General features: G+C 43.5%; 1 protein-coding gene across 6 annotated transcripts in view; it reads left to right on the top strand.

Moving 5' to 3' along the window:
• Positions 1-24,558, top strand: part of APP (amyloid beta precursor protein) — a 256,673-nt gene extending 232,115 nt beyond the window's left edge. For 3 of the 6 annotated variants that reach the window (XM_045785474.1, XM_045785472.2, XM_045785470.2), the window contains 4 exons: positions 6,744-6,797; positions 12,831-12,931; positions 15,566-15,712; positions 23,605-24,558. In XM_045785474.1, coding sequence (XP_045641430.1) covers positions 6,744-6,797; positions 12,831-12,931; positions 15,566-15,712; positions 23,605-23,706 — 404 coding nt within the window. In that variant the 3' untranslated portion in view covers positions 23,707-24,558. The remainder of the gene's footprint in view (positions 1-6,743; positions 6,798-12,830; positions 12,932-15,565; positions 15,713-23,604) is intronic. The other 3 variants (XM_045785475.2, XM_045785473.2, XM_045785471.2) reach the window with 1 other exon arrangement.
• Positions 24,559-25,085: the final 527 nt, after the last annotated feature.

Raw genomic sequence — 25,085 nt, 5'->3', positions numbered from 1 at the left:
AGTAATTAAGACTTTACCATTTATAAAAATAATTCTGACATAGAGGAAAAAATTTAAAGACTTCTAAAAATTGAAGAACTTCAGTTACGAAGGGTAACTTCCTTATTAAATTTATTAATAATTGAGTGCCTACTGTACCATTTTTTTAGTAGGTAGATACATTTTGGTCTTTTAAAATTCTCATCATTCAGTCACTAATGAGACTTCTTTGTGGAAAATGTCCAGTCTCATTTGTAAATTGAATGCACACTAGATTTCCTTTTTTCCTTTAGCACGTTGAGCTGTTTAATTCAGGAAAAAATAGGTCCCACATCTAAAGTCTGAAGAACTTCCTTTGGTAGAAAATTACAACCCTTAATGCCCTTTATACCAAATAATGTTAAATGTGTGTCATTTATGTCCAACTCTTACCTTTTTATGAACAAAAATTTAAATATTTAGATTAGATTGTTCTTTGTTAAAAAATTACCCCAGCCTTTGAGAATTTATTCATCTGCAGTGATTCTAAAATTATAATTTACAAAGAACTTCCTGTCACTTTCTCGTAATTGAAAACCTTTTCACATCTTTCAAATACGTAGTTTCTATAAATAAAATGTTCCCATTTAGTATTTTCCATTATTTGTTGATTTTGGAAAAGTAGGATAAAACCTATTTCGGAGCCTACCTGAATTTTTATGATCACACACACACACAAATAATAGAAACTAGAAATTGTAATTTATTTATGGTGAAGTTTATGGAAAGATTCAGAAAGCCAAAGTAAGCTACATTAGCAGAGTAAAAATTCGTTTACAGAAATTACTGTGTATGTTTGATGTAATACTTGGTATTTCTCTTAAATGTCGTGACTCCTTCACAAGTGTGGATTATACAGAGTTTTTGGAAGAACAACAACGAAGACCCTCAGCCCTGTTTATGTTAGCTCTTCAAATTTAATGAATAGTGAAATGCAATGATCTTGGTGCCACATCGTACCATAAAGAATGGCAGAATATTCTAGAAGGTGCTGCATTTCCTGAATTTCAGCTTTTCTCTTTACTTTCTCACTCTATCAGATATTGAGAGCTTAACCGCTTAATATGAATACTGCATTTCCTTGGTATCTGTAATGAGGTAAATTTAACTTCGCATTTATCATATTAGTAGTATAAATAATACTGAGAGTTAAATAAATTGTCCTTTATGTGCTCCAAGCATTTCATCTTGACTTCATATGTTTATATGAATATATGTGGTCATATGCATGTAAGTGGTCTCCATTAAAAAGTAGATGCATTCTGGTAAACATTCTGTTTATATTAAAATTTTTAAGTAGTAGCCAAACTGACCCACTCTGTTTAGGGAAAAGAAATGCAAGGGTATTTGTTGTTCTTTTTAAGGAGAAACAGAGGGAGGAACTATTTTAGGAAAGTACCTTCCTAAAATCCAAACCTTGATTGATGCCACTGTCAACATATCCTCTGTTTTCCTGGTCTTCTACCCCTTGGCAAGCCTCCCAAATCAAGCAAGAAAGAAGTCTTGGTTCAAGTTAGGAGGCAAGCTGTGACTGTCCCCACAACACTTGCCAGATAACCCAAAGAAAGAAGGTTGGGTTAACTACTGGGTTTCTCCAAAGTGGTCAGTCTTTGGCAGGCTAAGAGCTATAGGTTTTGGAGATAGCCCAGAACAGCAGTGGACTTAAACACCTCCACTCAGGAGTAGACTCTGAGAGCGGCCTGTCGCCATCGGTCCTAGGAGACCGTCTATGCTCGTGCACACAGACAGACACCCCGGGCCCTTGGGTGTTGCCAACGTGCCCATTTGGGCACAATCCTTGATTGATGCCTCTGGATCCTTGACCAGGACACAGCTGCTCACATTGCCCGAGCTTCATCAGAACTGCCGATACTCTTGATAAATAAAGACCTGTCACTGATAAATAGAAAATCTTACATGAAAGTATTACGAGGCAAGAATATGGAGGATCTCAGAGTTTGAGTTCTGGTTCTCGCTGTTATCAGACCCAGCACTCCTTTTACAACATTTTGAAAAGCCTCCTTAACCGTGAATCATAAAATAAAATGGACTGACGGTGTTTCAGAGGAAAAAATCAATATAATGGATGTAATTTATAATAAGCGTTTCAACGCATAAGTATTCAGGCTTGACTGCTAATGGGAACAGTGGCATGATCAGCTGTTTGTTCCATATGGATGTGACAGATAACAAAAGCAGCCTGACACAAGGGCTGATTCCATGATTCAGGTTCTGTGGGCAACAGCGAACAAGTTCCTAGCATAGTGAAGAACTCTTGGGAAAGCTCTAACAAAAACCACCTTCCCTCGTTTTACCTGGTGATGAGCTCTTAGCGTATCCAGGTTACAGTAAGAGCTATGCAATAAATACTTCGTGTTTATATATTCAACTGAGTTACGCTCTAGACTCACATAGTTACAGAGAAATGAATGTCCAGCAGGAACTTAGGAAATCGTAGAGGATGCAGGGCTTTTCTTATTCATATGGGATTGCCCTCTGCAAGGCATCCGGCATCTTTGGTCCCCACCCCCTAGATGCCAGTAGTGTCCTCCCTTGCCCTGTAGTCATGGTGACAGCCAAGAGCACCTCCACATCCCCACCATCCTACAGAATAGTAGCTACCCCACACTCCTGAATGGTGTGGGTCCTCAGAGTTTGAATTCCAGCACTGCTGGGTGTGGTGGGCAAGTTAGAGAGCCTCTGTGGCTATTTCCTGGTCTGTAAAACAAAGGTGATAATAATTCCTAATTCAGAGATAAGGTATAAGCATTAAGTGAGATGGCAGGCAAAGTAGCTACAACACAGTAAATGTTGCTGTGTAGTACACAGTAACACAGTAGCTATAGTGTAGATTTTTCTTTCTTTCCTTTCCTTTATTTTCCTTCCTTCCTTCCTTCCTTCCTTCTTTCTTTCGTTTGCTCATTTGGTCTTTCTATAGAATCAGGGTCTTATTAGAGAGGTTTTACCAGCTGCTCCCAGGGAGAATCACCCTATGGTCCAAATGGTATATCCTTAAAAATTAATGACTATAACAAGCCATATAATGACACAGTCCTAAAAAGCTCCCCCTTTCTGCCCTCCCCATCTCCTCCCCTTATTCCCTCTCCCCAGGGCTTTGTTCCTTGTGAATGTCTCAGACACGTGCTGCTCACACACAGAGCCGTTGAAAATACCTGAAATTCTCAGAGCATTTCCTTTCATTGTTCATGCAGTCCTTATCATCATCGCTTCAGACCTTACCAACAATTCATTGCTTTTTCTTAAGAACAGTCAGTCGAGTCCAGAGAGAGGGTCAGACACCCAGACCTTCTTTTAATTTATATTGAAGGACTAAGCATATCCCAGTTTTCCAATATTTTAGGCTCTTTGACCAGCTGCAGTTTGCCTTGAGGGATTTTTCTGTGGTTTCTTCAGATCCACAAAACTTAACTGGCTAACATGAAGTGAAGCTGTTATTTATCAAACTGTCATTCTCATGGATCATGAAGTCATCTGGCTAAAGGCATCTGTCTTCTGCTTTGTCATGATTGCCTGAGCAGGCCAGCCACCGAGTGGCCAGCAGTCAGCTTCCTTGTGTAGAAAACATACATGAAACACTATCATATTCTCAAAGAGGTACAGCAGATCTTACAAGACTGTTATGTATGTAATTGCCAAGTGAAGCTGCCCTCTGGTATATTTCTGATTAGCCTAATAAAGAAGCAATGACCAAATCACTTTAAATGCTGAAATTGAGGGGTACCTGGGTAGCTCAGTCGGCTAAGTGTCCGACTCTTGATTTCAGTTCAGGTTGTGATCTCGGGGTTGTGAGATCGAGCCCCACGTCAGGCTCCACGCTCAGTGGGGAGTCTGCTTGAGATTCTCTCTCCCATTCCCTCTGCCCCTTCCCCTGCTCGCACGCACTCTCTAAAATAAATTTTTAAAATCTTTTTTAAAAATACATACATATATAGGTGCTGAAATTGAAAATAAATAATGTCATTTTCAGGCCTGTTTTCTGTCTGTATAAAACCGTTTTCCTGCTGATTCCTCCAGTCCCTTTGGCCTGGGGGCAGGCTGTGCTAGGCAGCATTCAGCTTAGAACTGATCTGTTACAAGGAGCACCAGACCAAACTCAGAAGCCCCAGAATTGGAATCATTTTGTTTCTCTCCTCTCTTAGGGAAAGGTTTCAAAACGACTGAAGGTGTGGGAATAACACATTTCTGCATAAGTTTTATCCTAACTTATAAGACGACCTCTTTCTTATTTTTAATTTACTAAACAGCTACTATAAAATGTTTTGAATACTATATTGAAGTTACTTTCTGGTTCAACGAATAATAGTTCATTTGGAAAATCAGAAAGTATTTGTGTTGGACTGGGAAATAATGCACCACTTTGTCTTGTCGATGTGTGTGCATTTTTGGCCCCGAAGTCATAATTGTCTTTTTAAAAGATTGATTGATATCTGCTCACTGAACACAGGAGTTACTTATTTTTTGAATATTAATTCATACTGAATCAGCCTCAAACTGTTAAAGCAGGCTGGGTTTAAGTCAAAAAAACTATTAATTGTTTCACCTTCCTAAAAAACAGGCAAGGTTTTATTACTGTTTTCAGATAACACATGCACATGGGGAAGAAAAGGCAGAGAAGTTTCTAGAAACAATCTCCTCACCCAGGAATAACTAATGATAGCTTTTTGTGGTAATATCTTTCAGACTTTTTTTTTCCTGTCCATCTATTTGATGGCTTTTTCTATATTTCTTTAAGAATTGTGGAACAGTGCTTTATCATTTGAAAGGTTCTTGTGCGTATGTGTGCACATTTGAGCCCTGAAAAAACCCTGTTTGCTTATGACAAAACTAGCATTGGAAAGAATGTGGCTTGCCCAAGATCACAGAGTAAATCAGTGGTGGCATTACAGCGGACTCTGGGACCAACTAGCAGCTCTTCAGCCTGTATTTAAACCACAGATTAACTGCTGTTTCCCTCGTGAGTCAAATACAGTTCCTGACGATTTAGCCATTGACGATTAGGCTCCCCACTTCGAGTTCCTTGTTCGCTCCGTGAGTGTCCTTCGGCACGCTCTTCTCTTCAACTGAAGCACCCTTGGACCTCTCGTGGGGAAAGTCTCAAAAAACACAATAATCCCTCCGTTCACTCTGTTTTACGAGGAGTAATAACGTCCCTCACTACATACTGTTGCAGATGGGAAGAAAGGTGAAACACGAGAATCTGTGTCATTCGAATGTATTTGTGAGCTGCGGGAGGAAGGGCGTCTTGACCTGTCGTAGCCGTGAAGTACTAGAAATTAGTCATCCTCTCAACAGGAGTCGTTAGGGAAGGTTTACTACATGCGGTTCCCTAGTACTGGAGCATTTCAGAAGCAGGCTTCAAGATCGTCTTGTTTCTCACCACAAGTAGATGAGGCTGTTTTATGTTTGACATGTGAAGAAGCAGCCTCAGACATGGTCATTCGCCCAAAGTTGCTTACGTTGTGATGTTGGGCTTAGAGGCCTCCACGCTCCTCTCCACCATGCCGCCACTCTGCACGATAAAGGCCCAAACCACGCTACTCTTTGGATCCATCCAAATGTCTTCGTATTCTCAGAAACCTGGTTTTTTGTTTGGGTGTTTTGTTTTGTTTTGTTTTTTTTCATGATTTGAAGTCTTGACTTCCTGCCGCTCTCTTCCTCCCTATTCTGCCAACATGTGACATTCAGGATGGATTGGGGTTGGTAATCCCACCTTGGAAGGCCAGGCTGTGTGCGTCAGTAAGCTGGGTGGTCTTCCTGAAACCGCTCGTCCAGAAGCCGTCCCATCGAGCACACCTTATCTTCCCACAGACATTTTTGCTCGCCTTTCCTTACCTTCTTACCTTGTATTTCCCAGGCCTTACCCCAAGGGGCTTTTCCCCTCCCGCGGCTTCATTTGCCCCTTATCCGTTTATTAATCCTTAAAGCTTCGTTTCTCTCCCTTGCCCGTTTCTTCAAAGACCAGTCTAAGTTCTACTGAATGTTTTCTGAGACTCAGAAGCACTTTGGAAATGCCGGCTAACGGTAAGCGATAGCGGGCACCACATGCCGCCTGCACGGTTTCCTTCGGGGCCGGCCCAGAATTCTCACAAAGGAAAAATTGTGGAAGTTGAGAAATATCAAAGGAATAGAGAGACTGGCTCTCCGGTTTACTTCTTTTACCCTCAAAATGGGAGCAAATTTTATTTGGTGCACTAAATGGCAGATTATGTGGTGAAACTTTCCTCTCCCGATAAATTCATACTTGCATTTCCCCTGGGGCTTTAATGGAGTCCTTTTGCAGTGAATTAACTGTAAAATAAAATATGATCGGGCAGTCGTAAAAGGAGGTATCTTCAAGATTTTCCGCCAGGCTGGGTATGATGTATTTTATTTCTAATCAAAAGCCAAGAAACCGTCCCTAAACTCAAAGAGAGGTAAATCCACGCTCCCCAGCCCCTCTTCTTTGATGTTGCTGCATATCCTGGTGAGTGCTTTTACTAGAAAACCTAAGGAGTAGGGTTGGCCCATCAATAGCAACAAGCCCTTTGAAGTGGTCCCCCTCCCACTCCGATACTCAGGATTAACTCACTGTGGTTCTTTTCCAGCTGCTCCTTGTTTATAACTTATGTATTTCACGTGCTTTTCCCTGCTCTGTGTTCAGGAGCCACAACTCACATCTTGATTTGTCTTGTCTGCTTTCCGTGTATCTTGCTTCCTGTGCCCAGTTGAGCCTGTTGACGCCCGCCCTGCTGCCGACCGAGGACTGACCACCCGACCAGGTACAACCCGGCTCCCTTCTCCCTCTCGGCGTCTTGCGCTTGAGCTCCAGCACCCGCCGGCCCCGCTCTTCGCTCTGAGCCTCTCTCAACCGCAAATTTCGAGAGAGAGGATGTGGAATGACCATGGAAAGCAGACTTCTCAAAAATTCCCCTTCCTTTTCCGCACACTTTATTTTCCAATTTCCCATCGAAGTAATCTGTTTTTCCTTCTGAGCTTTCCTTTCCAAACAATGAAAGAGCCCTTCCAATTTATGGGTTTTTTTTTTTTTTCTTTTTTAAGTGGAGAAGAGTATATAGACCTCTCTGTCCTCAAAAATGGAAAACCACGCAGGTGCACACTGTATCTGGTGACAGCATGGTTCCTGCTTTGAATATCTCATCCTTCCTTTCTTGTTTGGTATGCAGACGGGTCCTCTTCTGACTGAACTGGGCTCAAACTTCAGTCAGTTTCTCACATAGATGTAACTTCCTAAGAATGTCAGAATGGGACTACCTCGAGAGCCCAGAAATACTTACAGTTTCTCTTTTGTGGGCTATATGGACTTATTCTCCATGAGGAACTAATATGACAGAAAGGATTTATGTGCATAGTTCTGTATACAAGTCTTTTATTTTTTGTACCCCTTAAAATTCCCATTAACATTGAAATAGACACTTTTTTTTTAACAGTTTCCCCAGCATTAAGAAGACATACACTTTCACCCTTCGTTCTGTATTTAGCCTATCTCTCAAACTGTTTTAAAAATCAATGTCACACCACAACAGAAGCACACACGAGCCTGGCTTTTGACTCTGTGCACAACTCTGCCCAACGAATAGTACCCATTGTTTTCCATGAATCAAAGACGGTAGTTACTAAGTTGACATGGCTGTGTATTCTAGAGAGATTTAACTCCACATGCATACCTTCCCGTGTTTATTTTCTTCCTTATCCTCATAATGACCCCATGCAATAGTCAAGGACCAAGGAGTTCACCTTGTTGGGAGAGGTCAACACATGGAGGTCCCTGGTTCGGGTACAGTCGGTGGCAGGCCAAGAACAGATCTGGCCCCTCGCACTGCCAGTGCCAGCTTGGGTCACTTCTGTCCCCAGCCACAGTCATGGATGAGAACTCCACATCTTCCTCGTGACATCTTCCTGCCTCTGTGTGGTTGTTCACAGGGCGGCAGGGACAGTGGAGTGACCCATCTTGACAGCTGCTCTCATTGATTTTATGACTCTCTGCCTTTAGGGCTTTTCAGAGGAACTTAAATGAGAGTAAGTCAGACACACTTTGGGCTCTCCTAATGTCTTCCTTATTGCCATTGTCATGCAAGTGAATTTCAAGGAGGTGGCGGTTGACATCTGCATCCTGCTCAGCTCTTGGTGGGGCTCAAGGCTGAGGGTCACTTCCGCTCTAACCAGCTGAGACCAGCTCAGGATGGCCGTTTGCCTTGGGCCTTTTTTTATGGCTATTTTATTTTTAAGGAAGAGATGGTTTTCGTGTACAAGAATAAAAAGTGAATTAGAAGCAACTCTTTCAACCAATTTTGTAAAGTTCCTCCATTGGGCTCTCTAGGCCAATGTGTTCTAACAGAAATATGGGGGTTGGGAGGGTTGACACCACCAAAGTCACCAAAGTTGATTCCCCCCCTTTTAAAAATCGAACACAAAAATAACTTTTCCGTACATTTCTCCAAAACAATCCATTTTAAGGGAAGAGCTAGAAAGCAGTTAGAGGTGTTTTGTCGTGGGAAGAAACCATCTGAAGTCTTTATTATAACAATAACAATGTTTCAGTAACAGCAATATTTCATTTTGGTGTTTCACAAAGATCGATGCATTTAAATGCTGTGGTGGGTGGAAAGAAATGAAAGGATAAGGCCCCTGTTCTCAGGAGCTTGAAATGTAATAGAAGGAACACACTTGCCGTATTTAAAAGAGGGGATGGAATTAGAAAGGTGGGGGAATACAGACCCACATAAGCTATAAGCCAGGGTGTCTGTGGTGTAAGCAGATGGGACACTCACCGAGGGCGTGTTAACCCAGGCACACGCTGGAGGTCAGCTTCAGGAAAGCTTTCAAAAGATTTGAGTCTCATCCATTGGTAAAGGAGAGGGGAAGGATTCAAAGATGAGAGAGTGGCCTAGACTCAGCCTTCTTTCTTATACTTTCTAAGACTAGGGCTCCCCCAATAAAAGAAGGGCCACAGGTAAGAAAGAATGATCAGATCCAAAGTAAGGAATATTCTAGTTTACAAATAGCTCTATCTGCTGGGTAGGAAGTAAGACCTAGCTCGCTCTCTCCACGCTTACAGTCTGTCTCCCGAGCATTTGGAGCAATTCCCTGCTATGTTCGTAGCGCTAGTTGGGTTCTCCAGCATCCCACTTTAGGAGACGGCATGCTTGAGTTCAGTGTGCCAGATTATATCTTTAGGCTTTCCAAACTTAGGGAACCTTCCCAGGGTTGTCATAGCGTGTCGTTCAGTTGATGGCATCGTTGTTGAATGATTGCTGTTGTCACTCTGACACAAATAAAGGTTTTGTGTATAATCCTGATGGAGGAAGATGACTTCTCTTTGTCTTTCATATCTGAAAAGCCAGAGCACTGTCACTTTTAGAATGTAAGGGTCAGGTCAGGAAAGCATGTTATCAGTGGTGATTTCTGAGCATAGCGGCCATTACAGCTACTCCCCTGGCTTACTTCCAGAGAAAAATGGGCTCTGCATGTCAAGTTACACCATTTGACCAGAATAAAGAAGGAAAAGACGTTAGCAAACTCTTCACAAGGGGAGGAAAGCTATCCTTTCCACTATAATTTATTACCACCCTTCTCTAGTCCTCATAAAGGAGCCCAAGTCCTTGACTCCAAACCATGTGAAGGGTTTCATGAGGGGCATGCCTCCTTCCCCCCTCAAATAAACAACAATTCTGCTCACTTACCGTGACCTGGAGACCTGGAGTCACACCAGGGTTTAGAATGAGAAAACACGTCTGATGAGCCTATAAGCAAAGGTCCCTGCAGCATATTTAAATCTACACATCACATTTCATCACATGCAATGTGAGCTTATTTACCAATGATGTTTCCCTATGTGCAAGCTTATTTTTCTTCCCTTTTTTAGTGAGATTTGCTCAATGTATGGAAAGTCTTTTCAATAAGTGATTGTACATGCTATACAAAAATGAACTAGAAAGATCTCTTTCTGCTGGGAGTCTCACAGACCATTGAGCTGTATAATTAATTATCTGTTGTTCCAGCTTATTATGTGAATTTGAAATTTGGTTTGAGTACCAAAGTATTTTCACTCTCCTTTCAGAAATAATGTGGGCTTTTACATTTTTGAGTGGAGAGCTCCTATTTTTTTGAAGTCATTGTTGGTCCCACAATCTAAAAGAAAAGACTGTCGAAGAGACTTTTCTTAAGGTCTCAGAAATATAATTTTAACTGTTGCATTGCTAGATCCCGATGACAGCAAAAGGGCGAGCTGTAAAGAAATCACTGTGGTTATACCCCCATCTCAGATTTAAAAGGGCCTGTAGGAAGCTAAAAATACATAGCCAAGGAGAAATAGCAGAGCATCAGAATCAGAGCCCAATAAACATAGTGTCAGGAAGATTAGAGGTCAGAATGAGTTGAAAATGATGAGAAAATGAAAATAATTTCAAAGCAAGAAAATAAAAAAAAAAATAGCCCCACAGCTCTTGGGACATGGTCAGGGGTTGAAGGACGGTCAGTGAGGGATGGTAAAAGATGAGAGAGAATGGAAAACCGTCCCACTTCATGTCTATATTAGAGAGAGTGATCTTCTGAAAGAAGGAAATTAAAGCCCAAGGTAAATCAGGATGAAAAAAGAAAGCACTAACTCCTTGTACTAGTTTTCTATTGCTAATGCAACAAATAATTCCATAACTTAGCGACTTAAAACAACAAGCATTTAGTTTCTTATAATTATGAGGATTTCAGGCACGATTAGCTGGGTGCTCCCAGCTCCAGGCCTCTCAGGAGGTTGCAATCAAGACACCCTCTAGAGCTGCGACTGTTGGAAGTTCTGTTCCCAAGATGGCTGACTCACATGGCTGTTGGCACGACACCACCATACCTCATCGTGGGAACCTTTTGTAGAGCGGCTTGGGTGTCCTCGTGACATGGCGGCTGGCTTTCCCACACCAATTGATCCGAGAAAGAGAACAGGGAAGCCGCAGTGCCTTTTTTGCCCTAGCCTCAGAACTCATCCACAATCACTTTCTCTATTGTCTGTTCGTTAGAAGCAAGGCACTCCATCCAGTCCACACTCAGGGGAAGGGAATTCAGTCCCACCTCTGGAAAGGAGGAGTATTAACAGTTTTGTGGCTATATTTTAAGTCTATGACACCTCTCTACCACATCCAGGTCCTTGTGACCCAGACAGATTGTAGGCTAGGAGAACTTGAGGATGAAATGGTAGAACTGCTCTCCATGATCTTTTTGGACCCCTGGAGGGCAGGGGAGCTGGGAAGATAGGGAGAAGAGACTAGTTCTGCCAGACGGACAGGAGGGAAGATAGGGTGACAGTCTACAGGCCAGGTGTAGATTGACGTTGATCTCGGCTCTGTTTTCGGATGAGTTATTAAGTGGAAGCTTTGTGAACGATTGGACAAGGAGTCAGGGATCTGTCACAACCAGCATGGGTGCCCGCGGTCTTGTCAAATGATCCTCCTTTTCTTTTTGTATGAGCTGTGCTGTTAGACTGGCACATGGTTTGTGGTGGACATTGTGCTTTTCAATTTCAGCAAGGTGTGTGACAGGTTTTACAGCACCTTGTGGACAAGACTGTAAGAGTGACAAGACAAAAAGCAAGAAATGAGGTCCCATGGGAGCTGAAAGACCTGATAACGTGTAGCCCGAGCAAGAGCCATCAGGAACACGATGTCTCTCCTCGAGAGTCTGGTCTGTTCAAGGCTGTAAGGCAGAAGGGAGGTTTTGGCTTGCTCTGCATTGAACAGGCTCCAAGCGTAGATGCCTTGGGGGAACTGATTTGGGCTTGATGTAAGGAAGACCGTCATTCTTGTAGGCAGAGCTGGCCGAAATGGAGGCAAACGGATAGATTTTTCTCCATTCACTCGGGAGCTGAGGGTTTGGCCCTGGGTGAGAATACCATAGAAGACAAGATTTTAAAAACTCTTTTAAAAGATTTTAAAAGAGGACATGATTTTCTCATCCTAAAATTGTAACTTTTGAGATTTAAATGCTACAACATGGGAACTGATATTTATATTTTGTTTCTTCATTTTTTTGTTTTAAAAATGGCTTTGCATTTTGTTTTGTAGCTTCAAATTGTTATTTGAAAAATGAAATTTATTATAACAATTAGTGTAAGAATCATGTATGATTATAGAGAAGGAAGAGTTAGTAAGTTATAAATTCTGTTAGTCCCACAGAAACATTTTCTAAAATTATGTACTGCAAGTCTTTATTCAGTGGACAAACCAATTATATTCTGTATCTATAACCAAATCACCTAACTAAGTAAATAATACGATTTTTACAATGCTTCACTGCATAGATACACGAACATAATTTATTTGTAACTGGAACAAAGCCCTAAAGCAGCAGTTTGATTCCACCAGGTAATTAATGCTGATTTTTGAAGACTTTTATTATTTTTTCCAAAAGAATGAGAACACATGGGAAAAGACATTGACTAGGCTAAACAATAAGCCCCTAGAACAAACCAGTATGTTCTGGGAACGCTTCCTTGCCAACCTCCCAACTAGCATTTAACTTCTGGTTTTCCCCATTAAAAAAATATATATATAATGTGTGTTTAAAGGCAGTGGAAGCTTTAACTTCAGATTTCTTTAATTTCTTTTTGTTTGAAATAGGTAGTGGTTAAGGGTTTAAATACAGGGTGTCCGTTTTCTTGAAGAAAGTCATTAGTCTGTTTCCTCTCACTCCAGCCCTAGAGAGAAGGTTCTGGTAGCCTTTGTGTCAGAGGGCTCGTGTTTACACAGACACTGAACTGAGAGCCGTGCGTCATTTAGTAATGGTGTGATGCTTATGGGTTCATGCAGGCTCAGGCTTGACAAACATCAAGACGGAAGAGATCTCTGAGGTGAAGATGGACGCCGAGTTCCGACATGACTCAGGATACGAAGTTCATCATCAGAAATTGGTACGTAAGATAATTTCCCTCTTCCTGCCACTCTACTTGTCTCGCCAGATGACCTGTTCACGCTTGTTCACGCTGTGCCAGAAAGCCAGTGAAGGAAGAGATAAAGACAAGAATAAAGCACTTGCCTATAGGATATCATGGACACATAAAGAAAAGAAAACGGGGATCTTTATATAGACGTTCTTTACATCTAGAAGGCAGCTAAGCTCACTCAGGGCTTGGAGTGGAATTAATGTATATTATAATATCTGCTCTAGTTCATTTCCGCTCTGTTTTCTAGGAAGACGGGCTTATAAGAGGTGGATTTGAGTGGGCATTTGTTAACTATCTCCCTGTGCCGCTCTCTCTCCCTCTGCCCTTCCTTCCCGACCCTTCCCCAGAGCCCACGTTTTCGGTTCTCCTGCAAGACTGGGTCTTTGGGTTTCTACCAGGGTGGGTGGAGGCAGGAGGTGAACAGGACTCCATGATGTTCCCAACAGTGTTGCTCATTGAAAGATTTGGGCAAGGAAGACAGCAGCTTCCTTTTTGGATAAAGTCTCCTCCCACCCACTGTTGTTTCCCCCGAATGTTAGAATCAGAGTAAATCAAAGAGCGCCCATCTCCTTTCCAGGCAGCTCCCGTTGTTAAATAAAATCTTTTAGCAGAAGCTTCAGACAAATCAAATCCTGCATTATGTTGGGGTTTTTTTCATCTTTTCAGGAAGCATAGTAAGGGGGCTAAATTAACAAAGAAGACAATTTTATTGCACATTCAGTAGTCAACCAAAAAATGGTAATAAAATCCTCCTAGCAATAATAATAATTGAGAAGTATTCACTCTCAGGCACTTATGGTGCATGTGGGGGGACACATGCATGCTTTTTTTCAAGGAAGAGAATATCTTTCTAATTATTCATAAATTAAATCCAAGTAGTAAATTCCAGAAGAAATGCCTGTGAAGTACTGTGTATGCCTCTTTTCACTCTAAATAATTGGAGCAAATCCAAAACTGGCTTGTGATTCAGATTTGCATTTCAACTCCCATAATCTTTTTGTACAAGAACATTTCAGTTTTTTGAAGCATGGTTTTCGCTGGCAGGTTAATCCCATCTCAATTATGATGAAATCTGGGGCACTCTTGATCTGGCTGATGCCGAAGAGGTTAAAAAACTCGGGGGGAGCCACTGAAGAGTTGGGGGCTGGTGGGGCACAGAGCTGAAGATTAATGTGCGGACTTGCATTTTCTGGAGCCCGTGTCATACAAGCCCATCTCCACAATTACGCGAAGTCCTGTAATGCGACAGTGACTAATGGTAGCAGCAGCAATTAGGAGAATCAGCTCCCTCTACTGAGCTAGTTGATAAGATAATGTACTATAATTAGTGCAATGAATATTACAAAATTACAGTATTTTCTTAAAGGCATAGGAAGATGTCCAGACTTGCATTTATTCCTGATTACCTCACATTTTTATCATTAGCTAATTAATGATTTGCTTTTTATAAATATGTTGAGCCAGCATATTTGTTGAGAAAGGGGAATAATTATGAACTGTTTCTCATTTTGCTGCAGATATACCCTGAGTAAGACTCTTAGAAATTGGCTCTATTTGCTGTATTTTATATTGTCTTTTCACTAGGATGTTCGTTGTCACTGTGGAAAATCGGTCCTCTTCCTGTGTTGAGATTAGACTGAGAGAATTCTTTAGGGAGCTGTTTTCATTCATTTCTATAATAAATGTGGTATATGTTAGTAGTAGTTGGGCCAGGTGGTCTTCTCCTTACGTAACAGGATTATAAAAGGTGCAGCATGCTTTTATAATTCCAGTGAGGTAGATGAAGTTGAGAAATAGTGACTTTTATCAACAACATGAAGGAATGCTGAGTGGCAGAGTTATCAGACTGAATAAATATCTCTGACAATGTTTTCCAAAATTTGTTTATGTTCAATTCAAACAAACAGCAAGAATAAAACAGCAGGTAGAGTTGGGTTTCTGGAGAAAAGAGTAAGCAAGCAGGGAGTTCTGGGTGACCACTAAAATTCTTATCTCATTACCAACTACTTCTTCCCTTTGAAACAACTCTTTTAAGAATTATACTTCTCGAGGTTCAGTACTGTCCTATTGAATGGTCGTGGCGAAAAGTAGGTAACAAGTGTCTTTTTCTCCTTTGTCTCAGATGCTTTATTCCTATGTATTAGTGTCCCTCTAAGGAACTTAGGACATCTGTGGGTTTGAAAAGCACCTGAGGCGGACTGGTCATACATCAGGTCTCCCAGCCGACCTCTTTTCAAAATCACGATCCGTGCCTTTCTAGGTTTTGGTAGATTCCCCGCCCCACCTCTCACCAGATGTTCCACTGATCAGAGGGTTTCAGGTTTCTCTTGGCTACTCTTTTGCCTTTCTAGGGTCTTGGGGTGATGGGTGGAAAGTAGACTTCCCAGAACTGGGGAAAACACATGTTATACATCATTCTGTAAGACTACGGGTGTCATTGTTAGTAGGTAGAATGTGTGATTTTTTTTTTCCAAGTAGGCACCAAATAACAGAGTGACCACCAACTCAAACTTACAGCATAGGATAGACACTGAAACTCTTCACATGCCTTATCCAGTTGTATCCTACAATTGATGTCCTTTTTCTTGGTTTGTTTTCAAGGTGTTCTTTGCAGAAGATGTGGGCTCAAACAAAGGTGCCATCATTGGACTCATGGTGGGCGGTGTTGTCATAGCGACAGTGATCGTCATCACCTTGGTGATGCTGAAGAAGAAGCAGTACACGTCCATTCATCACGGTGTGGTGGAGGTAGGTGAACATGGCTGCGTGTTGGCAAGCAGGAGTCAAAGAAAGACTACGCAGGAGATTTTGCTTGGCATTAAACTAAGAATCATCTAAGTATCTCTTCTTTGAAAAAAAAATCTAGACTCCTACATGAAGCTCAAGTTTGGCAACTGTTTTCTTGTTTTGGTCTTCATTCATTCTGACTTAGAAATACTGTGATCAAGGCATTGGGTTGTACGCTGCTCCCTCGGCCTCTTAGAATTTGTATTGAAATGTCAAAATAATACTAATGATGATTCCTGGCTTCAAGATATGGTGATTACCCTCACACATTGAAAAAGAAAAGAAAAAAACTACAACAAGTTAGAAATGAAAAGGAAGGTAGAAGTCTGCTTCAAAAAATCCTAAAGCTAGGGGCGCCTGGGTGGCACAGCGGTTAAGCGTCTGCCTTCGGCTCAGGGCGTGATCCCAGCGTTGTGGGATTGAGCCCCACATCAGGCTCTTCCGCTATGAGCCTGCTTCTTCCTCTCCCACTCCCCCTGCTTGTGTTCCCTCTCTCGCTGGCTGTCTCTATCTCTGTCGAATGAATAAATAAATAAAATCTTTAAAAAAAACAAAAACAAAAACAAAAAATCCTAAAGCTAAAGAAACCTAAACCCATTTATTCCCTAGTTTTTTGTTTGTTTTTTTACTTATAAGTAAAACCAGGTAGTAGCAATTGATGCTAATTTGCAGGAAAGAGTCTTACCTTTAAAGTTTCACAGAAAATCACATGATACCAAACAGCTGAGCAGAACCTGCAAGGCTGGTCCAGACGTTCAACCTGTTACCCTACACTTCTGCCGGAAATATCTTCATTTCCGGGAATTCGTGCGGTCACACTGGAGGTGGGGAGAAGATTCACCAAGTGACGGTCACAATTACTGCACGATGATGCTTCAAGATTTTGTCCCACGGGCCAACACGTGACTAACATGAGTGTGTACAGCACGGAGGTCGTGGGTTACCCCAACAAGACAGAGTAGCTACAAGATTGAAATAGGACTTCTGAAACCTGTGATACAAAATACTGAAATATAAAATTTACAGATAAGTTCTTAAGCATTTATTTTTTTTAAGATTTTATTGTTAAATATGTCTGGACCCAGCATGGGGCTCAAACTCACAATCCCAAGATCAAGAGTCACATGTTCCACTGACTGAGCCAGCCAGGTGCATTTAAAATGCAGTTCTGGTGTTGGGCCATGGCGGGGGAATCCTCATAGTATATGCAATTTTCTAGAAAACTATTATAGAAAGTGAATTAATACATCTTGAGAGAGATTAGAATTTTTAGAGCTGAAAGAGATCTCAGTGATCAAATTGATCTTTTTATTTTGTAGATGAGAAAACAGACCCAGACAGAAGTGCTCACCTACTGTCAAACTAAGTAGGGCCAAGGTGCAAATAATTGTCACATATCCTATCCATTGTTTCTTCCACCAAAGAGAAGTCCAGATATTTTCAGTGAATCAAACTTCTCCCTAACCCCAAAGAAATGTGCTCCCCACCATTCTCGAGCAGAGAAGGGCAGGAAAAGGTTAAATAAGTTAAACGTATGGCCGAGCCAGAAACCTCATTGAAACAAACTGAGGGTTGCTGGGGGGCGGGGGGGGCTATGTAATGGGTGATGGGCATTAAGGAGGGCACGGGATGTAATGAGCACTGGGTGTTATGTAAGACTGATGAATCACACACCCCTACCTCTGAAACCAATAACCCATTATATGTTAATTAATTGAATATTTTTTAAAAAAAAGCTCACTTGTTTAAAAAAAAAAGCCCCTTTTCATTTCTTTAATATATTGTATGGGAGTTTTTTTGTTTTTAATTGAAGTAGAATGGACATACGATGTTCTGTTAGATTCACGTGTACAACAACGTGACTTGACGACTCTCTATGCCACAGTGCTCAGCACTGTAAGTGCAGTCGCCGTCTGTCACCAGTATGTTTTAAGGGCCTCGGGCTGACAAATCTACCCAAGAAGCATCTTCCTTTTTATTGGGTCAAGTGCCTGTTTGGGGTGCGAGAGTCCAGAGAGCCCATATTCCTTCGCTAGAGCTGCCATTGCAACGTCCCCAGCTGGGTGGCTTGAACAACAGAAGTGTATTTCCTCACAGTTCTGGAAGCTACAAGTCTGAGATCATTGTGTCGGCGGGTTTGGTTTGTCCAGTATTGTTGGCTTAGGGTCTGTCCCAATGACCTCATTGAACCGTAATTAAACTTTAAAGACCCTGTCTCCAAATACAGCCCTATTGGGAGGCACTGGGGGTTAGGACCTCAACATATGAATTTGGGAAGACACAGTTCAGCCATAACAGAGCCCAGGGATGCTGGGCAGACAAGCAAGGTCTCTCTGGAGGACTTTCTGCCATGCTTGTGAGACTCACCAGCTACTTACTTAAAAGGTGCCACCCCAGACCCAAGGAAGCAGTTTCCAAAGGGGCTTAGAATCACTGCAGTCATTTTTGAGAATTATTGACCTCTTTCCTTTCAGTCACCGGTGTGAAGTGTAGAAAATAGTATCTCTTGTCTACAAGAGAACTAGCTACCTTTGTATTTTTTTAAGATTTTATTTATTGATTTTAGAGAGCATGAGTGGGGGGAAGGGCAGAAGGAGGGAGAGGGACAAGCAGACTCTGTGGTGAGCACGGAGCTGGAGGTGAGGCTTGATCTTAAGACCCTAAGACCCTGACCTGAGCTGAAACCAAGAGTCCGAGACTTAACCTGCTGAGCCATCCAGGCGCCCTGAGAACTTGTTGCCTTTTAAGCCTCGTTACAGCGCCTAGGTTAAAAGTTTCTTGTGGTTAGTCACCAAGAAGAGTCTCCTTGGGTTTGGGATGTCAGAGAGTGAGTTGACACTTTAACACAGATTCCGAAAAAATAAATAAATAAATTCATTTTGAAGCCAGGAGGCATCCTTGCAGGAGCAGAGCTGTAGGGAGGACAGCTATTCAGCTCTTGTCTTGATACCCACTCCGCTCACTACTTGAGGGCATCTAGAAACCTCTCCAGAGTGAGTGCCCTCCTCGTATTGCGTTTCTTTTCCTTATTTCTTCTCCCCTCCTCCTCCTTGAAAGTGCAGGTGTTGTCGAGAGCCTGGAAACCACCCCCTTCTCCCTCTCCAGGACTTCCTTTCTTTCCTTTCCGGAAACATCGCTGCGTGCGGTCCTGTGTTGAGCCGCGGACGGCAGCGCCGGACGAGAACTTCATCCGAGGTGCCGTCCGCCGTCCCTGCCCTCGGGAAGGTTGTGGTCTAGCTGGGGTGGTTGAACGTGGACTCGAGGAGCTGCAGCCCACGGAGGCACCGAGGTGGTCTCACCTGGCGCAGGTGATTTCGGGTGCCGTGGGGTTTCAGAGCACCGTGTCTCCGAGAGCAGAGCGGCGTCTACCCCGAATGGACGCGATCGTCCGACGGACGTTCTCTGCCCATCGGCAGGCTCTCACACTCAGGTCCCCAGAAATAAGCTTATTCCCAGCTCTGGCTAACCTGCTCCATTAGTGAGTAACCCTGCCTCACGGAGACCACACAAATGAGCGTTTCCAGTTGGACTGGCCTGCGTCTGTCAGGACAGAATACCGTCCTGCTTCACACCCTCAGTGCGTGAAGACACGATGAAAGCCTCGGTGTCCGGGACCTCCCTTCTCAGAGCGGAAGGGTTCTGCAGGAGAGGGCAGAGACATGGCGATGAAAGCAAGCCTAATATTTTTATTCATAGAGCTATTACCAGTTGGACGTTAGCAGTTGCCAGTTTGTTTTTTAAAAGTAAGCAGTAAACAGTGATGTAATGGTTTGCTTAGCCATAAGGCCAGAGGTTCATGCCGTAAGCCATTAGCCGGCCACGCTCCCCAAGGAGATGACTGTGTTTTGTTGATGTGTCAGGCAGTGATATGACAGCCCTTTGTTCCCATGTCCCCCAGGTCCCCACCGTCTCTGGTGGCTGAGGGTCCCAGTGCCAGCTGACTGATCCCAGTTGCTCCTGCTTTAACAAGCTCCTACACTGTCCACTGACCCCAGATGGCACTCTTCTACACAGAAGTGGATGGACACTGGATATTCCAAAATGCATGTTGTCACTCTTTCCACCACTCCTCCTAAATGGAGACTTCACCTTTAACAAAGGGGTTGGAGGGGAGCGGACAGAGGTTTAAGGGTACAAACTGGCAGCAAATAGTCAATGAGGCCTGGAGATCTAATGCCCAGTATAATGCGTATAGACCCCAATACTGTATTGTAATCATCAAACTAGCTAAGAAGCTAGAACTTAATTATTCCAAACACTAATAAGAAAGGATAAGAACAGATAATTCTCTGACCTGATAGAGGTGCTAATTATCACTACAGTGACAAGCATATTACAATGTATAAATGTACCAAGTTAACAGGTTGTACATCCTAATTTACATAACGTTAATGCCAAATATATCTCCGTAACAAAAATTAGGGGGGGTGGCACAAATTCTCTCTATTATAGGGTATAAAAATATTTTCCACTCACGGGTCTAATAACTGGACCATCGGAAATCTCCAGTCCTTCACACACACCCCCAGCCATCTGGTTAATGATCTAAATAAAAAGAGAGTTGCTAGTTAGCTTTTTATGGAGTTACAGCATATGACTTTCCCTGATGAATGTGCCATCATACTGATAACATGATAAAAGCATGTCCTGGGGGGTCCTTTCTTCCTGGCGAGAAGCTGACCCACCAGGATGGACGTACCTAGCCACCACTGACATGGGTACTGTGGAGCAGTTGGGCGGAACGGTCAGGTTAAATGGGAAGCAGAGGCACAGGAAAGTGTGGCTGAACCCAGAATCTCTTGTGGCTGGAAGCACACAGCAGGAAGAGATACTGGAAGGTTCAAGAAAAGCATCAGGGATCAATGATGATGAAGGCATAGCAAAGGAATCCGTTGCCTGCCTGAACAATCACTTAACGTAGGCAGCAAACATAAGTGAACCAGTTAGAAGGAGATGGAATTACACTTAAGAAAATGAACATGGACACGACTGAACACAAAACCCAACACTGGGGGGGGGGGCAGTTAGAGGTGGGGTAAATGACTAGCTTGAAAACCTGGTTAGTTTGCTTTGTTTTCCTTCCCGTTGCACAAGCTCCTTGGATAGTCTTACCCTCCGTTGTGATTATGTATTAAGTCACTGTGGTTTATCTTCTTTCCTTTTCCGCCCAGATGACCTGAAATGGAATATCTTAGGGGTCAGGACTCTGATTCAGCCTAGCTCAGTGTCGTGCATGAAAGGGACACCCAGTAACACACATCTTGCTGGGTATTCTACATAATAAAATTAAAATGTGGAGTTGACTGGCTTACCACACCCACACTAGAGACCATATGATACGGAGGAACTAGAAACTAAGGAGACCCAGATAGAATTTCATCTCTGCCGTCCTGACAGTTGAGCTGTAAATTCCTGTGGATGTAGTGAAGGGCTAAAGGTTGAAGCCAAGCCCGAGTGCAGTACAGAGGGGCCCGGGTCTCCCATGAAGATACAGCGCCCAGTACCTAGAGCAGATGAAGACTTAGGACCAGTTATTGATGCGTCGAATCCAGCAATTCAGGAGGGGGGCGTGTGCACAGGTGTGTGCATGTGGGTTTCCATCTTAGCAAGTGGTAGGTGTTCCTGCCTGGTGGGCAGATGGGGAGTCTGTCCCCAACTTCATTGTTCCCTCATTCCTTCCAGAATAGGCATCACTGGCTCCAGCTTCCCTTAATACTGGGGTGTTTATGCCAGGGCCCTGCCTGCACCGTACTGGCCTGGCCCTCGCATGGCGCCCACACCAGGGCAGCCGCTTAGCCTTGAAGGACCTATCGCTGAGCCCCGCCAGGGAGGAAGCCTGCCCCTTTACCTGATGCTCTTCCTTTCGTGGTAGGTTTATCCATGGATGTGAGTACTCAGTGTTTCACCTTGAGCTTTCAAGGGGCTCGGGATAAAGAGATACAACCCAAGCTCCGTGGCACCATTTTGTAAAAATGATCCCCCCTCCCGAAGCTCCCGAGCCCTCTGAGGCCTGCGGGCTCAGCCTCCCCACTGCAGGACTGGCGAGGCTTGACTGCCCTCCTGGCAGCAGAAGATAATGAGGATTAGCAGGTGGAAAAGGGCCAAGAAGGCAGGAAAGTCGGTCGCCCGCATTCCACCCCAGCCTCCGCCTCCCATTTCTGGCAGGGCTGTTCTACGCGTTTGGCTTTGGCCTTTGAAGAGGAGATAAACGATGAAGTTGCCAGGTGTTCCCCTGACCTTGACGAATGCAGATGACCGTGGACAGCCAGCGCGAGGGTTGACGTGTTTCTGGAGGACGGACAAGCAGGATATTTTAACGGTCACGCAGCACTTTTTCTATACTCGGAAACACGGCAGCTTTGCGCTGGATCTTGCACTATTTGAAATACCAGTTAAAAGGTGGCACAGAAACAAAAAGATGCCCGGGTTCCTGTGGCTGTTTCCTGGCGCGCGCACTCGGAGAGTGGGTGGAATCTCGTTATCGGTGCTCCTCGTCCACGACGGCGTTGGAACTGATGAGTCCGCGCCTAATGACACCATTGCCAATTAAAAAGCACAGTGACCTCATTTGTTGACAACACAGCGGGTCGGAGGAAGAAGAGGGAAAGGAAAAACATCTGTGGTGATGCCCCCAAGGACGGTGGCGCGGAGCGGGCATTTGCGCAGTGTCCTCCGGGGGGGGACGTGGCGGGAGCTTGTTGGAGGCTCTGTTCTCGGGGGAGACGCCCCGGCCTGTCCTTGGAGCAGCATGAGGTCTTGGCGCCGAACGCAGGCATCTCTGACCAGGCCGCGGAACGGGAACGTCGTGTGGCTGGGGCCCGAGAAGCGTGCACGTCGTGGGCGGCCTGGGCGCTGCACTGCTTCCCATCCCGGCTGCCCGGGCTTGGCGAGAAGGGGGTACTGCAGCCCCTGCTCCCGAGGCGGAATAACGAAACTCCGCTTTCACTCATTAAGCAAAGAGTTCAGTACCTCTCTCTGCTGTGCGGCGTGAATGGTACAGCAAATATACTCCGTACGTGAACAGCCACTCCCCACGTGACAGGGCTAAGCACACGTTGCCGGCCGTGCAGAGAGCAAATACCCTTCCCAGCTCTGTCCTCACAGCGACCCGGGGCGGGGTGGGGGGGACGGCCAGGTTTCCAGCTGCTGGCCTGATCCCAGACCTAGAGCACAGCAACACAGAGGAGCTGTTTGTAAATCTTTAGCTGGACATACTTCTGTAGTCTTAGTAGTCAGTTAAAAAAAAATTATAGATATATAGTCTAAAACAGTATATTCTTTGACTATTTTTCCTTTTTTCCTTGCCACATGGCCCCTTTGATACATGTAGATCATCATTTTAATTAAAAGATTCTCAGACCTCTTGTCATATTAAATTTAGTGAAAGCAGGGACAAATTAAAATGAGTGTGGAAAGATAATCAGCAGTCTGGATTTATTTAAGCGTCTGCCAATATACTTTGCTGACTCTCCATGATGCTCTTGGATTTTTTTTTTTTCCAGCTTACCACCACACTTTCAAGTAAAACAGTTTTCCATTGTGGCCTTTTGGTCCCTTAGCGAGCCAACAGGGAAGAAAAAAAATATTTATTGAGCTGCATGCATCCAGTTACTGTTAAGCTGGGGGAGCAACCAAGGAGCGCTTTGCGAGAAGAGCCAGCTCGGCAAGGTTTTAGGCGCCACCTGGTGGTCAGATGGAGCATCTGCGTAACTGGTGGGCGCAGGTGTCCTGCTCGGAGGTGTCACTGGGAAGGAAGGAAGCGCACCGTGCTCCTTATCCTTTACGGTTCAACGTGTGCACTCGTAAAAGATCGATTTTTTTTAAACTCATTTTTTCTCGCCCTTGCATTTCAGGTTGACGCTGCTGTGACTCCAGAGGAGCGCCACCTCTCCAAGATGCAGCAGAATGGCTATGAAAATCCCACTTACAAGTTCTTCGAGCAGATGCAGAACTAGACCCCCACCACAGCAGCCTCTGAAGTCGGACAGCAAAACCATTGCTTCACTACCCATCGGTGTTCATTTATAGAATAATGTGGAAGAAACAAGCCCTCCTGTTTTATTATTTACTCATTATCGCCTTTCGACAGCTGTGCTGTAACACACGTAGATGCCTGAACTTGAATTAATATACAAATCAGCAATGTATTCTCTCTCTTTACATTTTGGTCTCTACATTATTAATGGTTTTGTGTACTGTAAAGAACTTAGCTGTATCAAACTAGTGCATGAATAGATTCTCTCCTGATTATTTATCACGTAGCCCCTTAGCCAGTTGTATATTATTCTTGTGGTTTGTGACCCAATTAAGTCCTACTTGAAATATGCTTTAAGAATCGATGGGGGATGCTTCGTGTGAACGTGGGAGTGTAGCTGCTTCTCTTGCCTAAAGTCTTCTTTTCCTGATCACTATGCATTTTAAAGTTAAGCATTTCTAAGTATTCCAAATGATCTAGAGAATTTTTTCCATGATTGCATTTTACTGTACAGATTGCTGCTTCTGCTAGATTTGTGATATAGGAATTATGAGGATACACATTTCTTTGTGCCTGTTTTATGTGCACACATTAGGCATTGAGAATTGAAACTTTTTTGTCCATGTATCTTTGGATCTTTGATAAAGAAAAGAATCCCTGTTCATTGTAAGCACTTTTACGGGAAGGGGGTTGGGGGGAGGGGGTGCTCTGCTGGTCTCAAATTACCAAGAATTCTCCCAAAAAATTTTCCGCAGGATGATTGTACAGAATCATTGCTTATGACCATGATAGCTTTCTACACTGTATTACATAAATAAATTAAATAAAATCACCCTGGGCAAGAGTTTTCTTTAAAGGGTAACTGGAGACATTAAACATTTGGAGTGGGGAAGGAGAGGCAGATTCAGTTTCTTTTAACCAGTCTAAAACATTTTATTTATGACAGTGAAAGAAAGTGAAAGGGGAAGGCCTGCCTGGACCAACCCTTTAAGATTTGTCTTCAATTTGTATAAAACGGTGTTTTCATGTAAATAAATACATTCTTGGAGGAGCGCCATTGTGCTGGTGTGAATGATTCCGTGGTAACCACCTGCTGAGCACGTAGTCCCCCGAAGAATAGTGAGAAATCTTCTAACGTAATCCAGCCCTGCACACCCACCCCTCAGTATCTTAACTGCAAGTCCGAGTAGGAAATCAGGGCCAACGTGCATCTATCTTCCGGTGCTAGTAAAATACTTCATTAACCTAATTCCGTTTAATTTGGTCCAGAGTATTTTGCGGCCGTATCTCAGTCGTCACGTTTGTTCCTGTCCTTGTCTGTTCGGACTGCCGTCACAAAATACCACAGACCGGGCAGCT

This window comes from Ursus americanus, chromosome 4 (genome assembly GCF_024610735.1).
Source record: "Ursus americanus isolate L20-20 chromosome 4, mUrsAme1.1.p, whole genome shotgun sequence".
Classification (NCBI taxonomy): Eukaryota; Metazoa; Chordata; class Mammalia; order Carnivora; family Ursidae; genus Ursus; species Ursus americanus.
Note: the sequence above shows the minus strand (reverse complement) of the source record. Positions and strands in the feature narration are given on the sequence as shown.